The 17822-nt window shown below is 35.7% G+C and overlaps 2 protein-coding genes, 1 long non-coding RNA gene and 1 other non-coding gene across 5 annotated transcripts; 3 read left to right on the top strand and 1 right to left on the bottom strand.

The window, feature by feature from the left end:
• The first annotated feature begins 687 nt into the window (after positions 1–687).
• LOC133861082 (probable beta-1,3-galactosyltransferase 2) lies at positions 688–6237 on the top strand. 2 transcript variants are annotated; one of them, XM_062296786.1, is made up of 11 exons: positions 688–1107; positions 2206–2302; positions 2440–2513; positions 2624–2835; positions 2944–3007; positions 3660–3732; positions 3873–3993; positions 4294–4381; positions 4484–4609; positions 4720–4829; positions 5729–6237. In XM_062296786.1, exons 1-11 carry the CDS (start codon positions 998–1000, stop codon positions 5839–5841), a joined length of 1188 nt encoding a protein of 395 aa, XP_062152770.1. In that variant the 5' UTR covers positions 688–997; the 3' UTR covers positions 5842–6237. The 2 variants fall into 2 exon arrangements, with proteins under 2 accessions (XP_062152770.1, XP_062152769.1); XM_062296785.1 differs by having other exon boundaries at positions 689–1107; positions 5656–6237.
• Positions 6238–11820: 5583 nt separating this feature from the next.
• LOC133861640 (autophagy-related protein 8C-like) lies at positions 11821–13950 on the top strand. The gene is made up of 6 exons (XM_062297430.1): positions 11821–11926; positions 12034–12081; positions 12590–12645; positions 12722–12774; positions 13428–13546; positions 13623–13950. Exons 2-6 carry the CDS (start codon positions 12045–12047, stop codon positions 13715–13717), a joined length of 360 nt encoding a protein of 119 aa, XP_062153414.1. The 5' UTR covers positions 11821–11926; positions 12034–12044; the 3' UTR covers positions 13718–13950.
• A 199-nt stretch (positions 13951–14149) lies between these two features.
• LOC133861641 (uncharacterized) lies at positions 14150–16979 on the bottom strand. The gene is made up of 2 exons (XR_009899048.1): positions 16780–16979; positions 14150–14551 (listed from the first exon to the last, which is right to left on the bottom strand). It is a non-coding gene; the product is annotated as an uncharacterized LOC133861641 (long non-coding RNA).
• Positions 16980–17642: 663 nt separating this feature from the next.
• TRNAN-GUU (transfer RNA asparagine (anticodon GUU)) lies at positions 17643–17716 on the top strand. Its single transcript has one exon. It is a non-coding gene; the product is annotated as a tRNA-Asn (tRNA).
• Positions 17717–17822: the final 106 nt, after the last annotated feature.

Here is a 17822-nt window from a genome sequence, read left to right as displayed (position 1 = left end):
GAAACAAAAGTAGATCTTAAGGGTTTAGGGAGATAATGGTAAAGAAGCACCCAATAGTTTAAAGGATTAACGGTGAAGATTTCAGACAATTGTGGTGCTTAAATTGTAAGGGACCACTGCAATTGTAAGAGACCCTCTGCTTAGGCACATACGCCCCTTTAGGACCTCTCACAATTGTCTGCTCGATTACAAATAATCCCGCTCCAATGATAAAGCCCTTGTATCACCTAGAATTTTAAAAAATAAATACGAAATCCACCGTTAACTCAATAAAACAAAATAAGGAAAACCATGTGCAATGTATTGGTTAAAACTAATTTGTATGAGAAATGATACACATACATCTTCAAGAGATTAGCGAGACAGGAATCCCGCTATCCCTCCTATTTCTCCGCGGCTTTTTTTTTTTTTTTTTTTTTTTTTAAGATATTTGAGAGGATCTCCCATACTTAGGCAGAGAGCCCATTTCTCACCCCCTATATTTATTCCTTGCTCCCTATATTTATTCCTTGATCCTTGAAATTTATTTCCTAAAAAAAAAAAAAAAAGAAACTGTCCCAAGGGCATTAATGTCACTGCGGACCACTGTTACTTGGGTCTGAGGTCATTAAAGAAAGGAAGGTCTGACAAGGACCGTTTGGTAATTTGGCCCTAAGATCCTTAGCGGTTAGGGAGTCTTCAACTTCCCTTGCCTGCGAAGAAGTGTTTAGAGAGACAGAGAAAGAGAAAGAGAACAAAGCAAAGGATAAAGAAGAAAACAAACTGAGTTAGAAACAGAGCAAGCTCTCTGTTCTTATTCTTTCCCTCTCTCTCTCTCTCTCTCTGTGCACTTTTTGTTCTGTCTCAAATCTTGTTCCACAGTTCACTTTCAAACCTGATTGTGAGCTCTTAGGCTTGGTCTGCTTCTGGGTCTCCTCCAGTTTGTTGGCTCTCTTTGTCTATATGGGTTTTGCTTGAGAAAGCTATTGGGTTGGAAAGAGGAGAATCTGGCTAGAAAATGTCTTGGAAAAGCAAAGGAGAGCAGTCTTCTAGAAGTGTGATATCACAAAAATGGACCCTTCTGCTTTGTCTGGGTAGCTTCTGTGCTGGACTACTCTTCACCAACAGGTATGAATATATGTCTTATGCTTTCTCTGAATTTTCAGTTTCTGCTACTTTTCAAATAGCAACTGCTTGTGGGTTTTGACAAGTTGGTTAATTTATGCTTTTTTCTTAAAGAAATTCAACCCTTTGTTTTATGGATTTGTAAGTATATTAAGAACAATTTATTTCCAAATTTTTTATTTTAAGATCTGTATTGTATTTAATATCTTTTTGGTAGCAATTGATAATATCTAATATGAGTTTTTTTTTTCCCCCCGAGCTGGATTGCTCTGAATTTTCAAGAATTCCAATCCTTACTAGACCCGTTTGGTTTGGGTTTCATTGTTTCATGACATATAGTATCTGGGCCCCCATCTTTTATGCCTATGATATGCTTACTAGACCCGTTTGGTTGTTGGAAAGTGGGATAGATCTAAAAACAGATTTCTACTATGGGTGAAAGTCATGTTAATTTTCTGTGAAGATGCCATTCCTGCATATTGTATTATTACTTTGGGTACTCAGGAGACAGGACTAGTCAATTATGGACAACTCTGCAAAAATTTGTGTGAATTCCATTGTCTTTTAGTAGATGGTTCAGTTTTCTGTCTGTATGTATAGGTGTGATATAAATGCTGTTTACATGTTATATTTGTAGACCTGAAGAATTCTTCCGACTTCTTAGTTGTCCCATTTTCTCATTAAAGCACCGAAGGCCTCAGACATGTCCTATTCAATATCGTGCCTTTAATTTTTCCTCTGGCGGTGGTAACTGGATTCCTGGAAGTCCTTGATTTTTTTTTGTACCCAAAGGGCCAAAACCTCCGTAGAGTCCAAAACAGTACCTTTTATTTATTTATTTATTTATTATTTGCTTGATACGTCGCAGCTTATTACATTCCTCCGTTTTTTTTTTTTTGTGGAGGTACTATTGACACATTCCTTGGTGTTGGCTAACAAGCTTGTATTTTTTAATGTTGTCAAATTTCTTTTTGGTTAGTTTAATAAATAGTTAAACATGGAGATACTTTTCTTCATTTGAACTTCTATCAGATAAAAATATACCTAAAGTTGTTGCTGCAATTTTATGACATTTTTAATGATGAAAGTAAACTGGTACAGGATGTGGACTGTTCCTGAACATAAGGGTATTGCACGGACAACAGCAATGGAAGCTGAAGAATTGAAATTGGTTTTAGAGGGCTGTGATCCAAAAGCTGTAAGTATCTCCATCCTATCATTGCTTGATTTCTTTCTGAGAATTGAGTTGAACATTTTGTGTTCGTTTATATTCACTGTCTGCTATGTTCCTCATCTTAATTTCTTTTACATTTTTATCTGCCTGGGTTCCTTTAGTTGCATAAAAAAGAAGTACAGAATGAATCCAAGGACGTTTTTGGGGAAGTTCTTAAGACTCATAGTGCTATACAGTAAGTTATGGCTATGCTTACTTATTTATCTTGATTACCCTTATGCCTCATTTTACTTTTGGTTTTGAAATATTCTGAATGCAACACTTATCATAGTGTATTGATCGTAGGACATTAGATAAGACTATTTCGAGTTTAGAGATGGAATTAGCTGCTGCAAGGGCAGCTCAGAAGTCTATACGAGGTGGCTCTCCTTTATCACAAGATCTAAAGAAGAATGAATCATCTGGGAAAAGAAAGTATCTAATGGTCATAGGAATTAATACTGCTTTCAGCAGCAGGAAAAGAAGAGATTCAGTTCGTGCAACATGGATGCCACAAGGTTCATATATTAATTCCTGCTTTCTCCCTCCTGGTTTTTCTTGATTATCCTTGTGCTTTTTTGGATTGATAATCTGATCATCTGTGCTTTTGAAAAACTGGATAATAGGTGAGAAGAGAAGGAAGCTGGAGGAAGAGAAGGGAATTATTATCCGGTTTGTCATTGGTCATAGGTGGGTACGTTATTTCTTTTTTATGCTAATATTGAATAAATAGACAACATTTATGCCTTCATATATTTGTCTTAAATTAACGTACTGAGCCTTTTGTCTAACAAGTTACTGAAAACTATGCAGCATTTTGTCTGGGAAAGGATCACAGTTTTGGTATTTTTTTAGATCACCAATTTAATTGCAGCCACAGCTTAGCTTTTGAATTTCTAGGCTGCAAATCGATGAAATACTTAAGCCTCTAATTAAGAACGCATAAATTTCTCATTCTATAATAGCTGATGGTCACTGAGGCTTCATGATTTGCTTGCCCAATTATGATCTGAACCTCTTTCTTTCAAACTCTTAGCTGTGTGCTCTTACTTCGTAACAAGCAGATTATTCAGTCATTTATGTCCCTCTGAAAGGTCTCCAGGAAATCATAGAGCATAATTGTTTGTTGTTGGGGGCAAAAACATAAGTCTATCTCTTGGAGAGAAGTTTACTCCTTAACTCAATCTCTCTTCACTTCTGTTTTATGCAAATGGTTTCTGGATGCAAATTTTTTCTGGCTACTGAAATTCCATATGATGACCATAATAATTACTCTATTAGCTAGCAGCCTAAGAATACATACAAAATGGGTAATTTTTAACAGTTTTTTGTCATTATTTAGTGCCACATCAGGGGGTATTCTGGACAGAGCCATTGAAGCAGAGGACCAAAAACATGGAGATTTCCTGAGGCTGGTAATATTTTCATATCTTGTTCTTCCATTGTTGCTGCCTTTGTCTGCCACATGTATTATTACGTCAAAAGTAGTTTTATTGTATTCATTCAGGAGAAAGAAAATGCGACTTAACTTTATGTCTGTGTCACTTGTGAGCAGAACCATGTTGAAGGCTACCTGGAATTGTCTGCCAAGACAAAGGAATATTTTACTACTGCTGTTGCTTTGTGGGATGCAGATTTCTACATCAAAGTTGATGATGACGTCCATGTAAATATAGGTGAGTTAATTTTTCTTTTCTCTACTATGATAACCTTGTTGGCGTTATATACTCCATAAAAATCTGAATTGTTTAATTTGCATCTTGCTCATTCAAGAGGTTTACAATCATTAGTTCAAGTCACAGCTCTTAATTTGTCATTAATGTTCACCATTTGAGGAATATTCATTTCCTATTAATGCCTCAAAGATCCATATCTGATTATTAGCATGGGTTTATATTGCCAAGTACTTCTGCAGCTTATTTTTTTTTAAGTTATTTTTTGTTACATAGTTTCCAACTCATTTCAAATTGCAACAGCCACACTTGGAGAAACTCTAGTTAGACATCGATCAAAACCACGGGTATATATTGGATGCATGAAATCTGGTCCTGTCCTTAATCAAAAGTAAGCCTTTTTTCCCCTGTTTTTAGAATTATATCTTTTTTCTGATGAATGTTGAAAAAGTAATTAACTTCTAGTTTCTTAACTCCCCATTTCATCATACAGAGGAGTGAGATACCATGAACCTGAGTATTGGAAATTCGGTGAGGCAGGCAATAGATACTTCCGTCATGCTACTGGACAGCTCTATGCTATTTCAAAAGATCTTGCGACGTATATATCAATAAATCAGTAAGCCCACTTATCTTTACATGAAGTAAAAGATAGAAGCTAAAGTGTGGATCTGAAGGTTGTCGTCATTGTTTCTTGCACTAGTAATGGTTGTCACATGATTATTTCAGGCATGTCCTACACAGGTATGCTAATGAAGATGTCTCACTGGGATCATGGTTTATTGGCGTTGATGTGGAGCATATTGATGATCGGAGATTATGTTGTGGCACTCCACCTGGTAAAGTCCTACTTTCCTTAAAATTTTGAATTATCTTGCCAATAAGGTGTTCTTATTTGGAGAGAAAGGGTTTAAAAAGGCTGTTTGAGCAACAATTGTTTTGGTTATTTTGGGGGGGGGGGGGGGGGGGGGGGGGGGGGGGGAGAATCAAAATATAAATTCAGTCATGTAAACAGAAATTACTCTCTTAACTTAAGAAAAGTAATTCACACGTCTTGCTCAAGCACGAGAAAGTTTGTCATGCCAATTTTTCTCCCTGAAGAGGTATATTTCACAGGAGAAATTGAATGGACTAGATGATGGTAACGATTTGATTTATTTTATTTTTTAATTTTTCTGGAGGGTAAGTAGATCTTATCATGTAGAGTTCAATAAAGATACCTTGTGGCGGGTTTGTGTCAAACATAAAACCATGTTTGTCTATGCTGGTGATAACTATACTCGTTACCATATTCATCATCTACTGAGGTTTACCTTGATCTTATGGATTTTACTCCTCTTACTAATTTCCACTTTCATTTGATCACTATGATAACAGCAACGTCTTCTTATGTACAAATAGTCTCCATGGGTGTTTCCATATTAGATTGTTATGAATCATATGTTTGAAAGTGGAGGAAAGGTAGATGGTGTTTATAAAGGTGGATATGGCTTATTGACTTCATTCCACTGGCCAGGGGTACCATCTCCATGTACCTTTGGTTTGTGGTGTGGGACTGAAGGAATACTGTGAAGACACCGCCTTTTATTTCGTTTGATTACAAACTACGAGGACGGGTTTGTGTCGCTATATAGATTTAAATTTCTTATGAACTTATTGCTGCAGATTGCGAGTGGAAGGCCCAGGCAGGCAACGTCTGTGTAGCTTCATTTGATTGGAGCTGCAGTGGTATTTGCAGGTCTGCTGAGAGGATTAAGGAGGTCCATCGACGTTGCGGGGAAGGTGAAAATGCTTTGTGGAGTGCTTCTTTCAGAGAGGCAGCTTAGAGTTCTTCCAAACTCAGGAGGATGATAAGCTAGAGTAATGAATGTTTTTTTTTTCCCCTGTATTTTTGTGAGTATAGAGAATATGTCGTTTACACGAAGAGATAGAAACACATAGAGAGAGAGAGAGAGAGAGAGAGAGAGAGAAAGAGAGAGAGGCCTTGCTACATGGACATTCTGCATTTTAAGAAAGGAGTTTGACCATGGTAGCAGCCAGAAAAGGAAGCGAGAGACAGTCTCCACCCCATTCTTTGATACTTGGAGGGCCAGTTTGTAAGTTGACATTTCCGTGGCTATCAAGCTCCTAATAAATATACATCTTTGGTGGCTTTTGCTGCCTTTCCTTTAACACAATCTCTCATTTTCTGTTTTCCAAGTATGAATTTGAAGGAAACTAGTCCCTTGATGATGATCTCTTTCCCAAGTTCTATGTCTTGAATTCTTCAAATAGAAATTTACTATAAAAGGCCCTTTGTCTCTTTGTAAACCTGAAAAAGCTGTCTTTTTTGTTCTTTCAAATCAATCAAGCCTTTAGAGTGCGATTGGTACTATATTTTCGCATACCAAAAGTGCCATTTTAAATCAAATTGCAAAAACTATGATTTGTAAACCTGGCATGATATTGGTGAAGTTTAATGAGGGCAGGGGAATTTGCCAAGCCAAGGAGGTATAAATGGCATTAGGTCAAATTGCTTTCCTTGCACTTATTGCAGAAGATTCGTGCAGAACTGAGTGTTGCATTATGAGGGTACTTCTATAATTTTAAGGACCGGTATACTAAGCAAAGTACTATGTTACAAACATTATCTTCACTCTCTTCAAAAATTTCAACTTAGGTTATAACTAATCTTAGCATAACATTAACGCCTAGAAAGTTAGTCCCGTATTGAGCGGGTAGATTGTCAAAGTTGAGTGAGTAGATTATAAATGTGTTTATGAGTATTAAACTTTATAAGTGATTTTAAGATACTCGGATTGTAACTAAATGAGTAATAGCATAGATGTGCTCTTTTTCTGGCTCCTTACACATAAACCATCAATTTACAAGCAACCTCAACTCTTCATAGCTTCAAATTAACTTTTCAGCACCCGCAAAATATGAGTTATAATCAACAAAAAGAACATGAGATCCCTCCGTCTGTTAATGCTTTTTAGATGTCATTTTTTTTTTGTTTGAAAAAGTGTTATGATGTGACATAAACGCGAAAAAAGTTTTGAGTGTTTTGTGTTTCGATTTGTTTGTTAATATTTTTGTTTTGAAAACAGAAAACAAAAAAGAATAAGAAAAAGTTTCAAGAGCTTGAATAGCTCATGTCTTTGTGAGATATGAATGTGGTTGCTTGAGGTGTTAGCCAAACTTTAAGCCATCCATGAAAACCCTTATATAAAACGAGGCTTTAATTACATATAATCTAATCCATTTTGGAAACTTAATTCTTGCTTATGCAAACTGTTTTTTTTTTTGAGATTTGAAAGGAAGCATACATTCAATTTTTTATTTTATTTTATTTTTGGAGCAAATGACACCAAACAAACATTAAAGGCAAAATCACAACTACATATGAGAAATACAAGGAAAGAGAGACTTAAGGGGATTTAAATCACTAATTAGGACGAGAGACAAAGTGAGAATGCTTCCATTGCAACTGATAGAGGCGGCCTATCTTAGCATAAGCAGGCCAGTTAGTACTGCGATGAACTTTTCGAAAAAGACCAAAATAGGGTTGTGATTTAAGAGCCAACGAGCTTTAAATATGAAGGGATCCAGTTGCCAATCGAGCAAAATCTTTGGATCGATGAATGCAGAGATAACGACGAACCTTCCAAAAAAGGCAAAAAGCATACATTCAAATTCATTAGGACAAACTTCTCACTAAATGTACACCATGAAAGATCAACCAAAATATAAAAACCTGCAGTGGCAAGTTCTAACCTTTCTCTTAAACACACCAAAAAGAAGAAAAAAGAAAAGAAAAAGAGACTTTTAAACAGTGTGCCATGGTTAAGACCAGCATTCTCCTTCTTCTTCAATCTTCAAAATGAAAAGGTGAAAAAACAGAAGAAGATCAAAGAAATGAAGCAGGAAACATGGGTTACCTTCCAGGCCGAAAAGAAAGAAGTTTGAGCCCCTTGAGAGAACCGATATGATGAGGAGTTGAGAGCAGTGGAACGTGATATTGGCACGGCTCAATCAAAAAACAGGGCCCGAAACATTTGGAGCACTGATTTCTTATTGAACCGGACCAATATCCCGTCAAAACTGATCCATTTCTCCCACCACCATTTTTGCAAATCTGCAACAACATAAACATACAGAAAAGAAAGAAAAGCTGATAGCATGCACCAATGAATAAGAATGAAAGCTAAGTATTCCACAAAAAACGTAACTGGGTATTCTTCAAATGTGAAGAAAGGTGACAGAGATTGTGAGCGAGGAAAAAAAGGGGAAGAGAGTCATGTCTTAAAGAAGGTGGGGATGCTCTGCTCTCAACATGAACAAAAATAGATGGCTGGTGAGGGTAGCATTGAAGAAGCTGCATTTAAAATTTCCAACCACCCAACAACAAAGGAAGTTGGAATATTAATTTAACAAGGTACAAGAATCGTGAAAAAGCTCACGGAGACAAATCTGGTGCTTTTAATGTGGCATTTATGGATGATGGGAGTAGAGGGGAGAGGGATGTTGGTTTTGTTCAATCAGCATTTATGTGTCAACGGCAACAACAGAATACCTTCGCTTTTTTGTTGGTTCTTTGTACTCAAACCTCCCATGAGGCACTTCGTAGGTTCAGTGCTGCAATCTCTTTTGCAACTAATGCATATCAATATTTAGCTTTCTTGTGTTTCTGTCTGCCTCCAATCGATTTGGGAAGTGCTCTACACATATATGGTGGATTATGTGAATGTTATCATAAAGAGAAACTTTTTTTTTTTTTTGTTTTTTTTAATACGGACGATACCCCGGATCAACTGGCTCACACATAGTGGTAGTTTTTCGTGTGCAGAGGTCCATGAATAGCCCCAGACTAATCCCCGATTCCAAACTTATGGCCACTTAGAAATGGGGCATTGAGTCACAGCTTTTCATCCGAGCGGCTGGCCCCAAGAGACAGATAACACCATGAGAATTCGATCAAGCTAGGAACCTTCATGAGAGTTATCTCCTAGAAGCCCTATGCCTAACCACTTGGCCAACCCCTTGGGGTTAGAGGAACTTTTTTCTCTAACACAATGTATTAAACTTGTCACTTTTTATGGCTCAAATTGTTATCCTTTGGATTCATGCTAGTTGTCGTGATGTAGGAGATGGACCTCATCACTTTCCTATCTCCTACTATTTCAAAACACTGTCCCTATTATTGTTGTCTTCTTCTCATCAAAGTGTAAGGAGGGTCTTGAAAGCACCCGACCACATTAGATGAATAGAAGAGTTAGAAACACAGGGACAACAAATAGAAGTTGATGGTGCTGGAATCTGCACGGCCAATTTTACAACATGAAATCATTGGAACGTGTCGGGTGAGTTGGCGGGGAATACCTCTGATGCCTAGCTAAGTCAAATTGAGACTGGAAGACCTTGTAAAAATCCTTCTCCCGAGAGAGAGAGAGAGAGAGAGAGAGAGAGATCTCCACTAAAATGCACGTAGACTGTCACGTAGTAATTCATGTAACACTCATTTCAATAAAATAAAATTTAGACTGTCACATGAATTTGTAAGGAAATTATAATAAAAATTGTAACACTCTAAACATTTTCCTTTGATAAAATAAGGAAAATAATTCAACCTTGGTGAAGTATATTATAAGTTTCAATGAAACAAAGAGCCTGAGCACTAAATTTTTTAGATATGCTAGAATTAGTTTCAAATTCATGTTTACAGGTTTTTTTTTTTTTTTTGGGTATTTTATTGAGTTCATACATACAAAATTTTACTCTTTAACTATTTTGTAAATTATTTATCCATGAAACTAAGATTCCAAAAATTGGACGGGATTGGTACAGACAATTAATATCATTAATATGAAAAGATATGTGAGCCTCTTCCTGGTAAGGTAACTGCTCAGATAGCCTGAACATACGGAGAGCCCACTTATCCTCTCGTATTAGCTGTCTCTCCACCCTCTCCCACCCAAAAATCCACTTTCAAAGGCATAGAGGAAAGGAAAGGACTGGCCGAAAGATTGATGCAGATGAGTTGGCTTTGTCAAGGATAGCATTTGAAACATAACCTAATTAAATTCTATGTTGGCCGTCACATTCTGGAGTGTCATTGGGGCAAGAAAGGAGTGAGAAGAAAATCATGTTCAATCACCTTAATGGGCACCTCATATTCAAAGGAGATCCGTGACAACATGGTTAACACTTTTGTTTTCGGTTCTAAAAATATATATATCGACAAACAATTAAAAAAAAAAATTATATATAAACATATATATATTTTTGGAGAAATTTCATTTAATTATCTTGAATTGTCGCCGCTTTTGCAATATAAACTTCAAAAACTTTCAGTTAAATCCTGTCAAAATTTTCAAAATATCCCAATTTTTTTTTTTAAACAAATGATATATATATATATAATAAAAAAAAAATTCAAAGATTCAGGCGTGGGTATTTTTATAAATTCCGTTAAATCCTGATCAAAGCCTAAATCTTTGCATTTATTTATTTATTTATTTCTGTTTTCCCTAAAACAAATGAGTGATATTTTGAAAATTTTGACACCCCTATGTTAGGATTTAACGAAAAATTTTAACGGAGGAGTGGAATTGAAAAGAATTGAAATATTAATATACTAAATTGAGAGTTTTTAAAGTTTAAGAGAATAATTTCAAATGTGATAAAATTTCAAAAGAGTTAAATAAAAGTTTCTCTTATGTTTTTTAAAAGACCGAACTATGTGCTTCTCACATGCTAAGCTTCCTCCTTTTTAAGGTAGTGTAGGGTCTGGTCTACCTCTTTGATGCATGCTATACATGTGTCCGAACTTGAAGAAACCCACCACCTTGGACTGTGAGGCCTAGTGAGCTGGACCTATGGGCCAACTGATTGGTCCCAGGTAGACATGTGACCGAACCTGAATAAACCCAACACTTGAAAGGTTGCTTTCCCATTTTTTGCTTATTGGTCACCCAGGGGCCTGCTGTGTACAAAACTAGTGGTGCCCCGGTGGGTCTCCTCTTGAGGCCCACCAAGTAAAATGTTGGTGGACGAGCCTTTGAGTTCCATGAGTGACAACAATTTGACATAGTAAACTGTACCACTTCCACACTACCATTCTTGGGGTGTTGTCAGGTGGTTCGGTCATTTTCAAAGGTTAATTGGTGGTGTACCGTGGTTGAACCATTTTATTGGCCCAAATGAGTGGTTCAGTCTCTCCTATAGGTAGAGGATGATAGGGAAGAAGACAAAATAGGAGCTCGACACTTGTGGAGAGGTAACGAAGGTGTCGTGTGAGAGGCGGTGGTGGGCGGAAAAGTAGCTGAAAATTAAATGCAAATTTTTTTTTAACCTAAGATATGACGTGGTAGAATCTGAATCATATTAAGGTATTGCACGAGATCTCAATTCGTAAAATCTTATCCCAACCCAAAGTTACATTGCCCAAACCAACTTCATGTCACTTTACATCACGTATACGCTCAGTCAATTAAGTCGCCTAGCTAATGGCCAAAGGAACAATACCACATACTACACAAATATTTCATAAATATATTATAAAGTTGACGTGACAGGGTTTAATAATCAATTGATACGTATTATTTTTAAACAATGGATGATTTAAGGGCTATTAGAAATTTAGATTATGTTACATCAGCTTTATAAGATATTTGTAAAATTTTTATATAATATGTAGTTGCTCATTGTGAAAGTTTTTTTTTAAAAAAAAAAAAAAAGGAAAAAGGAAGTCATAAACCATGAACGACGTAGTTTTATTCCCAAAGGGTCGAATCGAATTTCTTTATTAAAACGACTTCGTTTTTTCCAAAGCTAGGAACTTCCTATATAAAAAAGGTCTTCCTTTACTTGCAGTGCAAATTGTCCCCTTCGCTCTTTGCTCGCTCCTGTTTTGGGGATCTCAACCAAAAACCTCTCTCATTCTCTCTACAATTTGGTAAGATTTTTTTTTTCTAATGATCTGATTTGATTGAGTGCTCTCCAAATGGCAAACCCTGATCTGTTTTTCTAATATATATTTTGTTGTTGTTTTGTTTTTGGCAGAATTTTTCGCCATGGCCAAGAGTTCCTTTAAGATGGAACACCCTCTAGGTAATTCGTTATTATTTTGTTTTATTGTTACAAATTTATTTATTATCACTAAATTCCAATAAACAAATTTCAAGTTTTTATGTCTTCTGGTCTAGTTTAATGGTAGGCTTATTTCTGATATTTATGAACTTGTTTCCTCCAAATTTGGGATTTTTTTTTTATTTTTTTTATTTTTTTTGAGTTTTGCTATATGGGTTTTTCTGCCGTTGTCAATTTTTGGTTCAAACTTCTGTAATATTCAACGAACATGCTTTGTCTGTTTCTTTGGACACGAGTTTTTGGAAACCTATGTAAAATTTTATCATTTTCAACCTGTAGACTGTGTTTGGGTATATATGAATGAGAATTGTGAGCTCGTTTATATTTGTGCTTAAATTATGTCGTGTAATGCTCGTTTTGCAATTTGACAACCATCTGGGGAGGTGTTCTAGAATATTATGCTTATACGCAGACAATAAGAGATTCTCCTTTGCTATATGTTAATGTTTGTTTTCTTATATATGCCCAGAAAGGAGGCAGGCAGAAGCTGCTCGCATCAGAGAGAAGTACCCCGATAGAATACCAGTATGATTGTTCTTTGTGTGTGTATGTGTGAGTTTTAGTTTTAATTTCTAATATGGGGTAAATGATTGTGGTGTAGGTGATTGTAGAAAGGGCTGAAAAGAGTGATGTGCCTGACATCGATAAGAAAAAGTCAGTTGTTCTTAGCTATTGTTTTACAACTTTGCAATATGTATGATATCTTGATATGTTGTAGAATCAGAAAATGCTTTCATCTAGAAAATTGTGCCGTTCTTTATTGCTATTTTTACTTTGTGATTCAAGTGCTTCTTGGACTGTGAGTAATACTAGTGAATCACTTGCCATGTGCTGTTTCTGGATACTAGAGAACATAAAGTGATGTTTGATGGAACATGTTGATGCATCATTTTATCAACAATGTTAAGAACTTTTGAATTACTTGTAACAGCTACTAGGTTTCTGAAACCAAGTCCTGTATCCTTTTCGCTGATGCTATAATCTGCTTGTTTCTTTAAGTTACATTTGTGGTTGGTTGTGCATTTATTCTCTACCTATTTTGTGTACTCAGTTTATTCCTCAGCATTAATCCTTTTAAGATAGTTTGTCAATGATGCATTCTCAAGAATTATGGACATTTTAACTGTGTTATAAGAGTTTCCTAGTGGGGACCCAAGTAACAATTGCATAAATTGATTCTGCTTTTTGTTTAGATCTTGAGTGGATTTAGAACATTAATTGTGTCCATCTATTGTCTGTTTACTTTCCATACATTTACATTATTTTTCATTTATCTAAAATCGGAATCCCCTTTTTGTTGAATCTAGATATCTGGTTCCTGCTGATTTGACTGTTGGCCAGTTTGTGTATGTGGTCCGGAAGAGGATCAAGCTAAGTCCTGAGAAGGCTATATTCATCTTCGTGAAGAACATTCTACCACCAACCGGTAACAGCTATTTTTTGTTATAAATTTATTGCACATTCATTATTGATTTCATGTTCACTACGGTCTGTTATTGCAGCGGCTATGATGTCTGCAATTTATGAGGAAAATAAGGACGAAGATGGTTTCCTTTATATGACCTACAGTGGGGAGAACACCTTTGGGATGTGCTGAAACGTGTTTTACCTACATCAATGTGAATAGGACCTGCAAAAGAATAAGAAAAAGGATGGAATTTTAGATTAGATGTAAAGTCTCTACAGTTCATTAGCTCAATGGTCTTGGGTCAATGACTCTCATTTATATTAGTTTGACAACTATTTAATGTGATGTTGCTGTTAAGTTCACCACGGTTTGGATCAATGAATATTTTAAGCAAATGAAATGTTTGTGTAACTTTATGGATGTGTCTTTCTGTATTTCCTGGAAATTCTGATGTGTTTCCCTTTTAACGTAGTTTCGGAGAGTTCAAATAATTTGATAGAAATCGGCTGTTTATGCAGAATGCTTTCTGGGAAAAAGAACAGTCATCTGCCATCGTCATGAAGTTGGAGCTCACTAGCTAGCACTCTAGCAGTGCCATGGTGTTATGTCAATGAATGGAAGTTGCACAATATTCATAACGTCCATTGATAAAGCAAGATAATAATACTGCAGTGTAAGGAAAAAAGTTAATCAAATGATAAAAGTCTTGGCCTCAAGTCTTCATTCATCCAAAGAGAAATCTTGATTATTTAGAGGCCTTTTTCTGGCACTGATTCTTGACCCATTTAATCCCCGCCGAGGTTCCGCTCTTCACCTTTTGGGCGCCCACTGCTGCAGCTGCCTTGGCCTTGACAAGTCCAGCTGAAGTGGCGGCCTTGGCCTCCACCATCTTGCTGCTGCTGCCGTTCCCTACCTTGTTCATGAGCTTGTCATCACGATCTTTGTCACCAGAACCGTCTGTGCCCCATTGATCAGCCCAGCTTGGTGCCTTCTTGCTTCCCATGGTATATGAGTTTTGTTCAACTAATGGAAACCCATTCAGATTTATGAAAATCATTAATCAGCATCACCCAGTAAGTATCAACTCAAATGATGTTTCTTCTTTACGTCAAAATAATAATAATAATAATAATAAAAATAAATAAATAAATAAATAAATAATAATAATAATAAAAAAAAAACAGAGCGGAGGATAAATTCATGGGTTTAAGAACAAGTGCAAAAAGGTGGGAGGATAAAGTCATCCTTTTAAGACCAAATATATACATAACTTAGTAATTATTTTCTATCTGAGCGCATGCTTAACTACTTACTAATAATAAAAAAAAAATCATAAATAGTTGAATATATATTTGGTGTGTTCTCTTATTAGAATTTCCTACAATTAATTGTTCGAATTACGTTTAATTCGAGCAGCCCTACAGAGAGGAGGATTGCAAGGCTTACTTGCCCTGAATAGGTGAGCTTTGCAATCGTCTTTCAGTAGGGCTGTTCAAATTACATGTAATTTAGACAATCAATTTGTTATGAACTTGAATATCAACTATCAAGCTCCTAACGGGGTAATTTAGAGTAGGTTCTTAGAGGGAACCTGAAACTCCTTCAAACCAAGGGCTTGAAAATAAACTTCTTTCTACATCTTTATTAGCACTACTTACATCCAAGAGCACTCAACAATGGCCTCTTCACATGTGTGTGTGTGTTTTTTTTATTTTTTATTTTTTAAATAATACTCTTTAGCAAATTTTGTCAGATTTTCTCTCTAGATTTTAAGAGCCAAAAAGACAATATTATAATTTATTTAACAATATTTTTTGCAAACCATGCCAAAGCGGTGAAAAATAGTCTTTATTTAAAGACAATGGTCTTCATGGTAGTTATTGTGAATGATTAAAAAATAGTATTTATTTAAAGCAGACAAACATTTAGAGAGTTTGTTATTTTATGGTTTAAAAAAGTGACAATATATATTGAATTAAAAGTAGATTTTTAGAGTTAAATTAAGAGAAATTATGAAGAAGACTCCTAATATATTGAATCACAAGATAAATCAGCTTCTAATTGAAACATTCCAAGATGATCATATTAGTTTGAATTCAAAGGTAACATGATAAGCTAGCTAGCAACCACATCTGTGTGGTATTTCAAATGTAGTGTTTATCCCTTGCAACAACCTTTTTGTAATGATTAAAAGAATCTACAGATGGGGGCCGGGATAACGTAAAGAAGATCAAAACAATATGATATGACGTTACAACAATCCATGTGAGGTTTGAGAGTCCATTTAACACAGCAATTTTGAACCAAATCACAAAAAATATATCGTTTAAGAGTATATTTTTAAAAAATTGAAATTTAAAAACGTAGAATAATTTGCGTTTTTAAATCGCAAGTAAGAAAATACGCTTTTAAAAACGCACGATTTTAAAGTCTAAAGTACGGTTTTACCAGAAGTTTAACTTCGTTTTTAAAAATTGTGTTTCGAAATCAAAGAAACGGACCCATATGCCTATCAACGTTGTGGGAATCAATGTAAGAAATAAAAATGGTGGCGTCTAAATGAATATGTATATTCATATATCAAATGCAAGGGATTCATTAGGCTTCTACAAGTTAATCTCAACATTCACAGACCAGTAGACCACCCAAGAACACAAAAACACAGAGAAAACGAGTGCCTTGATGTGAAGACTGGTGAGTGGTGGGGGCTTGGAGTTGGTTGTGAGAAAGCAATGTCAATCTCCCTCTACAATTTTTTATTTTATTTTTAATGACGGAAAGTCGGGAACTTCAAGACAGGGTTACTTCGTCGAAGTACCCACCTTTGAAGGACCTGTGTAACACACCCCAATCACACGGATCAAGTTAAATCTGGATTTCGCCATGGATGTGCTCTCAAAAGGTTGTTTGCACCCAAATAAACTCGAACGTTAAACTTGATGATTATGCAACCAAAGTTCAAAGCTTTGGCCACTTGAGCCAACCCTTCGAAGGTATCTCTCTTCACATTCACACACATAGACACACCCCGGCCTATCACATGGATCAAGTTAAATCTGGCTTTCACCATGGATGGGGTCTTAAAAAGTTGTTTGCACCCAAATAAACTTGAACATTAAACCTGATGATTATACAACCAAAGTTCAAAACTTTCGCCACCCTTAGAAGGTACCTCCCTCCACATTCACACACACAGACAGACATATGAAAGACAAATGCCCCCACAGAGAGGGAGAGAAAGAGATGAGTACCTTGGTGTGAAGACCAGTGAAGCCCAGAGAGAATTGTGGCCTTGAGGGCAGAAGTGGGAGCTTAGGGTTAATTGGACTTTGGAAAAGTAAGGAGTTGGTGGGGTTTAAAAGCGAAACTGGCGTGAGGCTCACTTTTCACTGGCTTCCAAGCTGTGTATGACCTTTTATTCCTGTAAGGTGACGTTTCCCTCATTCTCTGTGCCGTTTTCATACCATTTTGGGCATCAATTTACGCACTTTCCAACTTGTAAGCTAGCCATTTATGGTACTTATTTATTTATTATTACTTTTTAAAATTGTGTTTTCTTGTATATATATTGTAAAATTTATTTAAAATTTAAAATGTAGTGAGAACATGTATATCTTTAGAACCATTAAATTTAATATGAACTATAAAATTGATTCGCTCTATTTACAATCCTGATCTAACACAGATAGAGTAAAATTAACCTTGCTAAGATCTTTACGTATTACATAAACACAAAAAATATGCCTGGTAACATTTGCAAAGGTTGCTTTGCCATGTGGAGGATTCATATTTGTCCTACGAGTGATGTTAGAAATTATGTTTTTATCTCATAATTATTTTATATTGCTGATGTGACAATTTCAACCAATTATTAGATCAATCTTTGTTAATATATATATATATAAAGATCGGTTGGAATTGCGACATTAACATCGTGTGAAAGTTGTGAAAAAAAAAAAAAAAAAGTGGTTTGTTTCTTTCTCAAATACAATGTATTATTATTGTTTAATGTTTGTACTAAAGTAAGCCCGCCAATAAAGTTCCCTTTCTATAGTCTGGAAATCGTTTAGTTTTTGCATATAATTTACTTTTCTTTTCATAGACTTTCAAGCAAGCTGGAATAGCTCAGTTGGCTAGAGCGTGTGGCTGTTAACCACAAGGTCGGAGGTTCAAGCCCTCCTTCTAGCGTTTAATTTTTTATTTTTTATTTTTTTATTTTAATTTCTTTTCTGCCACCTCACTTCTAGATTTTGTTAAAACGTGTTGTTGCAATATTCTGGTTTTTTTTTTTTTT

The sequence above is a fragment of the Alnus glutinosa genome, chromosome 2 (assembly GCF_958979055.1).
Source record: "Alnus glutinosa chromosome 2, dhAlnGlut1.1, whole genome shotgun sequence".
NCBI lineage: Eukaryota > Viridiplantae > Streptophyta > Magnoliopsida > Fagales > Betulaceae > Alnus > Alnus glutinosa.
Note: the sequence above shows the minus strand (reverse complement) of the source record. Positions and strands in the feature narration are given on the sequence as shown.

What these genes read in the sequence shown, in the direction of transcription:
- LOC133861082 (XM_062296785.1), top strand. Translation starts at nt 998, where the DNA reads ATGTCTTGGAAAAGCAAAGGAGAGCAGTCTTCTAGAAGTGTGATATCA. An exon ending in AGGGCTGTGATCCAAAAGCT is followed by an intron (nt 2,303 to 2,439) that starts GTAAGTATCTCC and finishes GGGTTCCTTTAG; the next exon opens with TTGCATAAAAAAGAAGTACA. An exon ending in CGGTTTGTCATTGGTCATAG is followed by an intron (nt 3,008 to 3,659) that starts GTGGGTACGTTA and finishes GTCATTATTTAG; the next exon opens with TGCCACATCAGGGGGTATTC.
- LOC133861640 (XM_062297430.1), top strand. Translation starts at nt 12,045, where the DNA reads ATGGCCAAGAGTTCCTTTAAGATGGAACACCCTCTAG. An exon ending in TAAGATGGAACACCCTCTAG is followed by an intron (nt 12,082 to 12,589) that starts GTAATTCGTTAT and finishes ATATATGCCCAG; the next exon opens with AAAGGAGGCAGGCAGAAGCT. An exon ending in CCTGACATCGATAAGAAAAA is followed by an intron (nt 12,775 to 13,427) that starts GTCAGTTGTTCT and finishes TGTTGAATCTAG; the next exon opens with ATATCTGGTTCCTGCTGATT.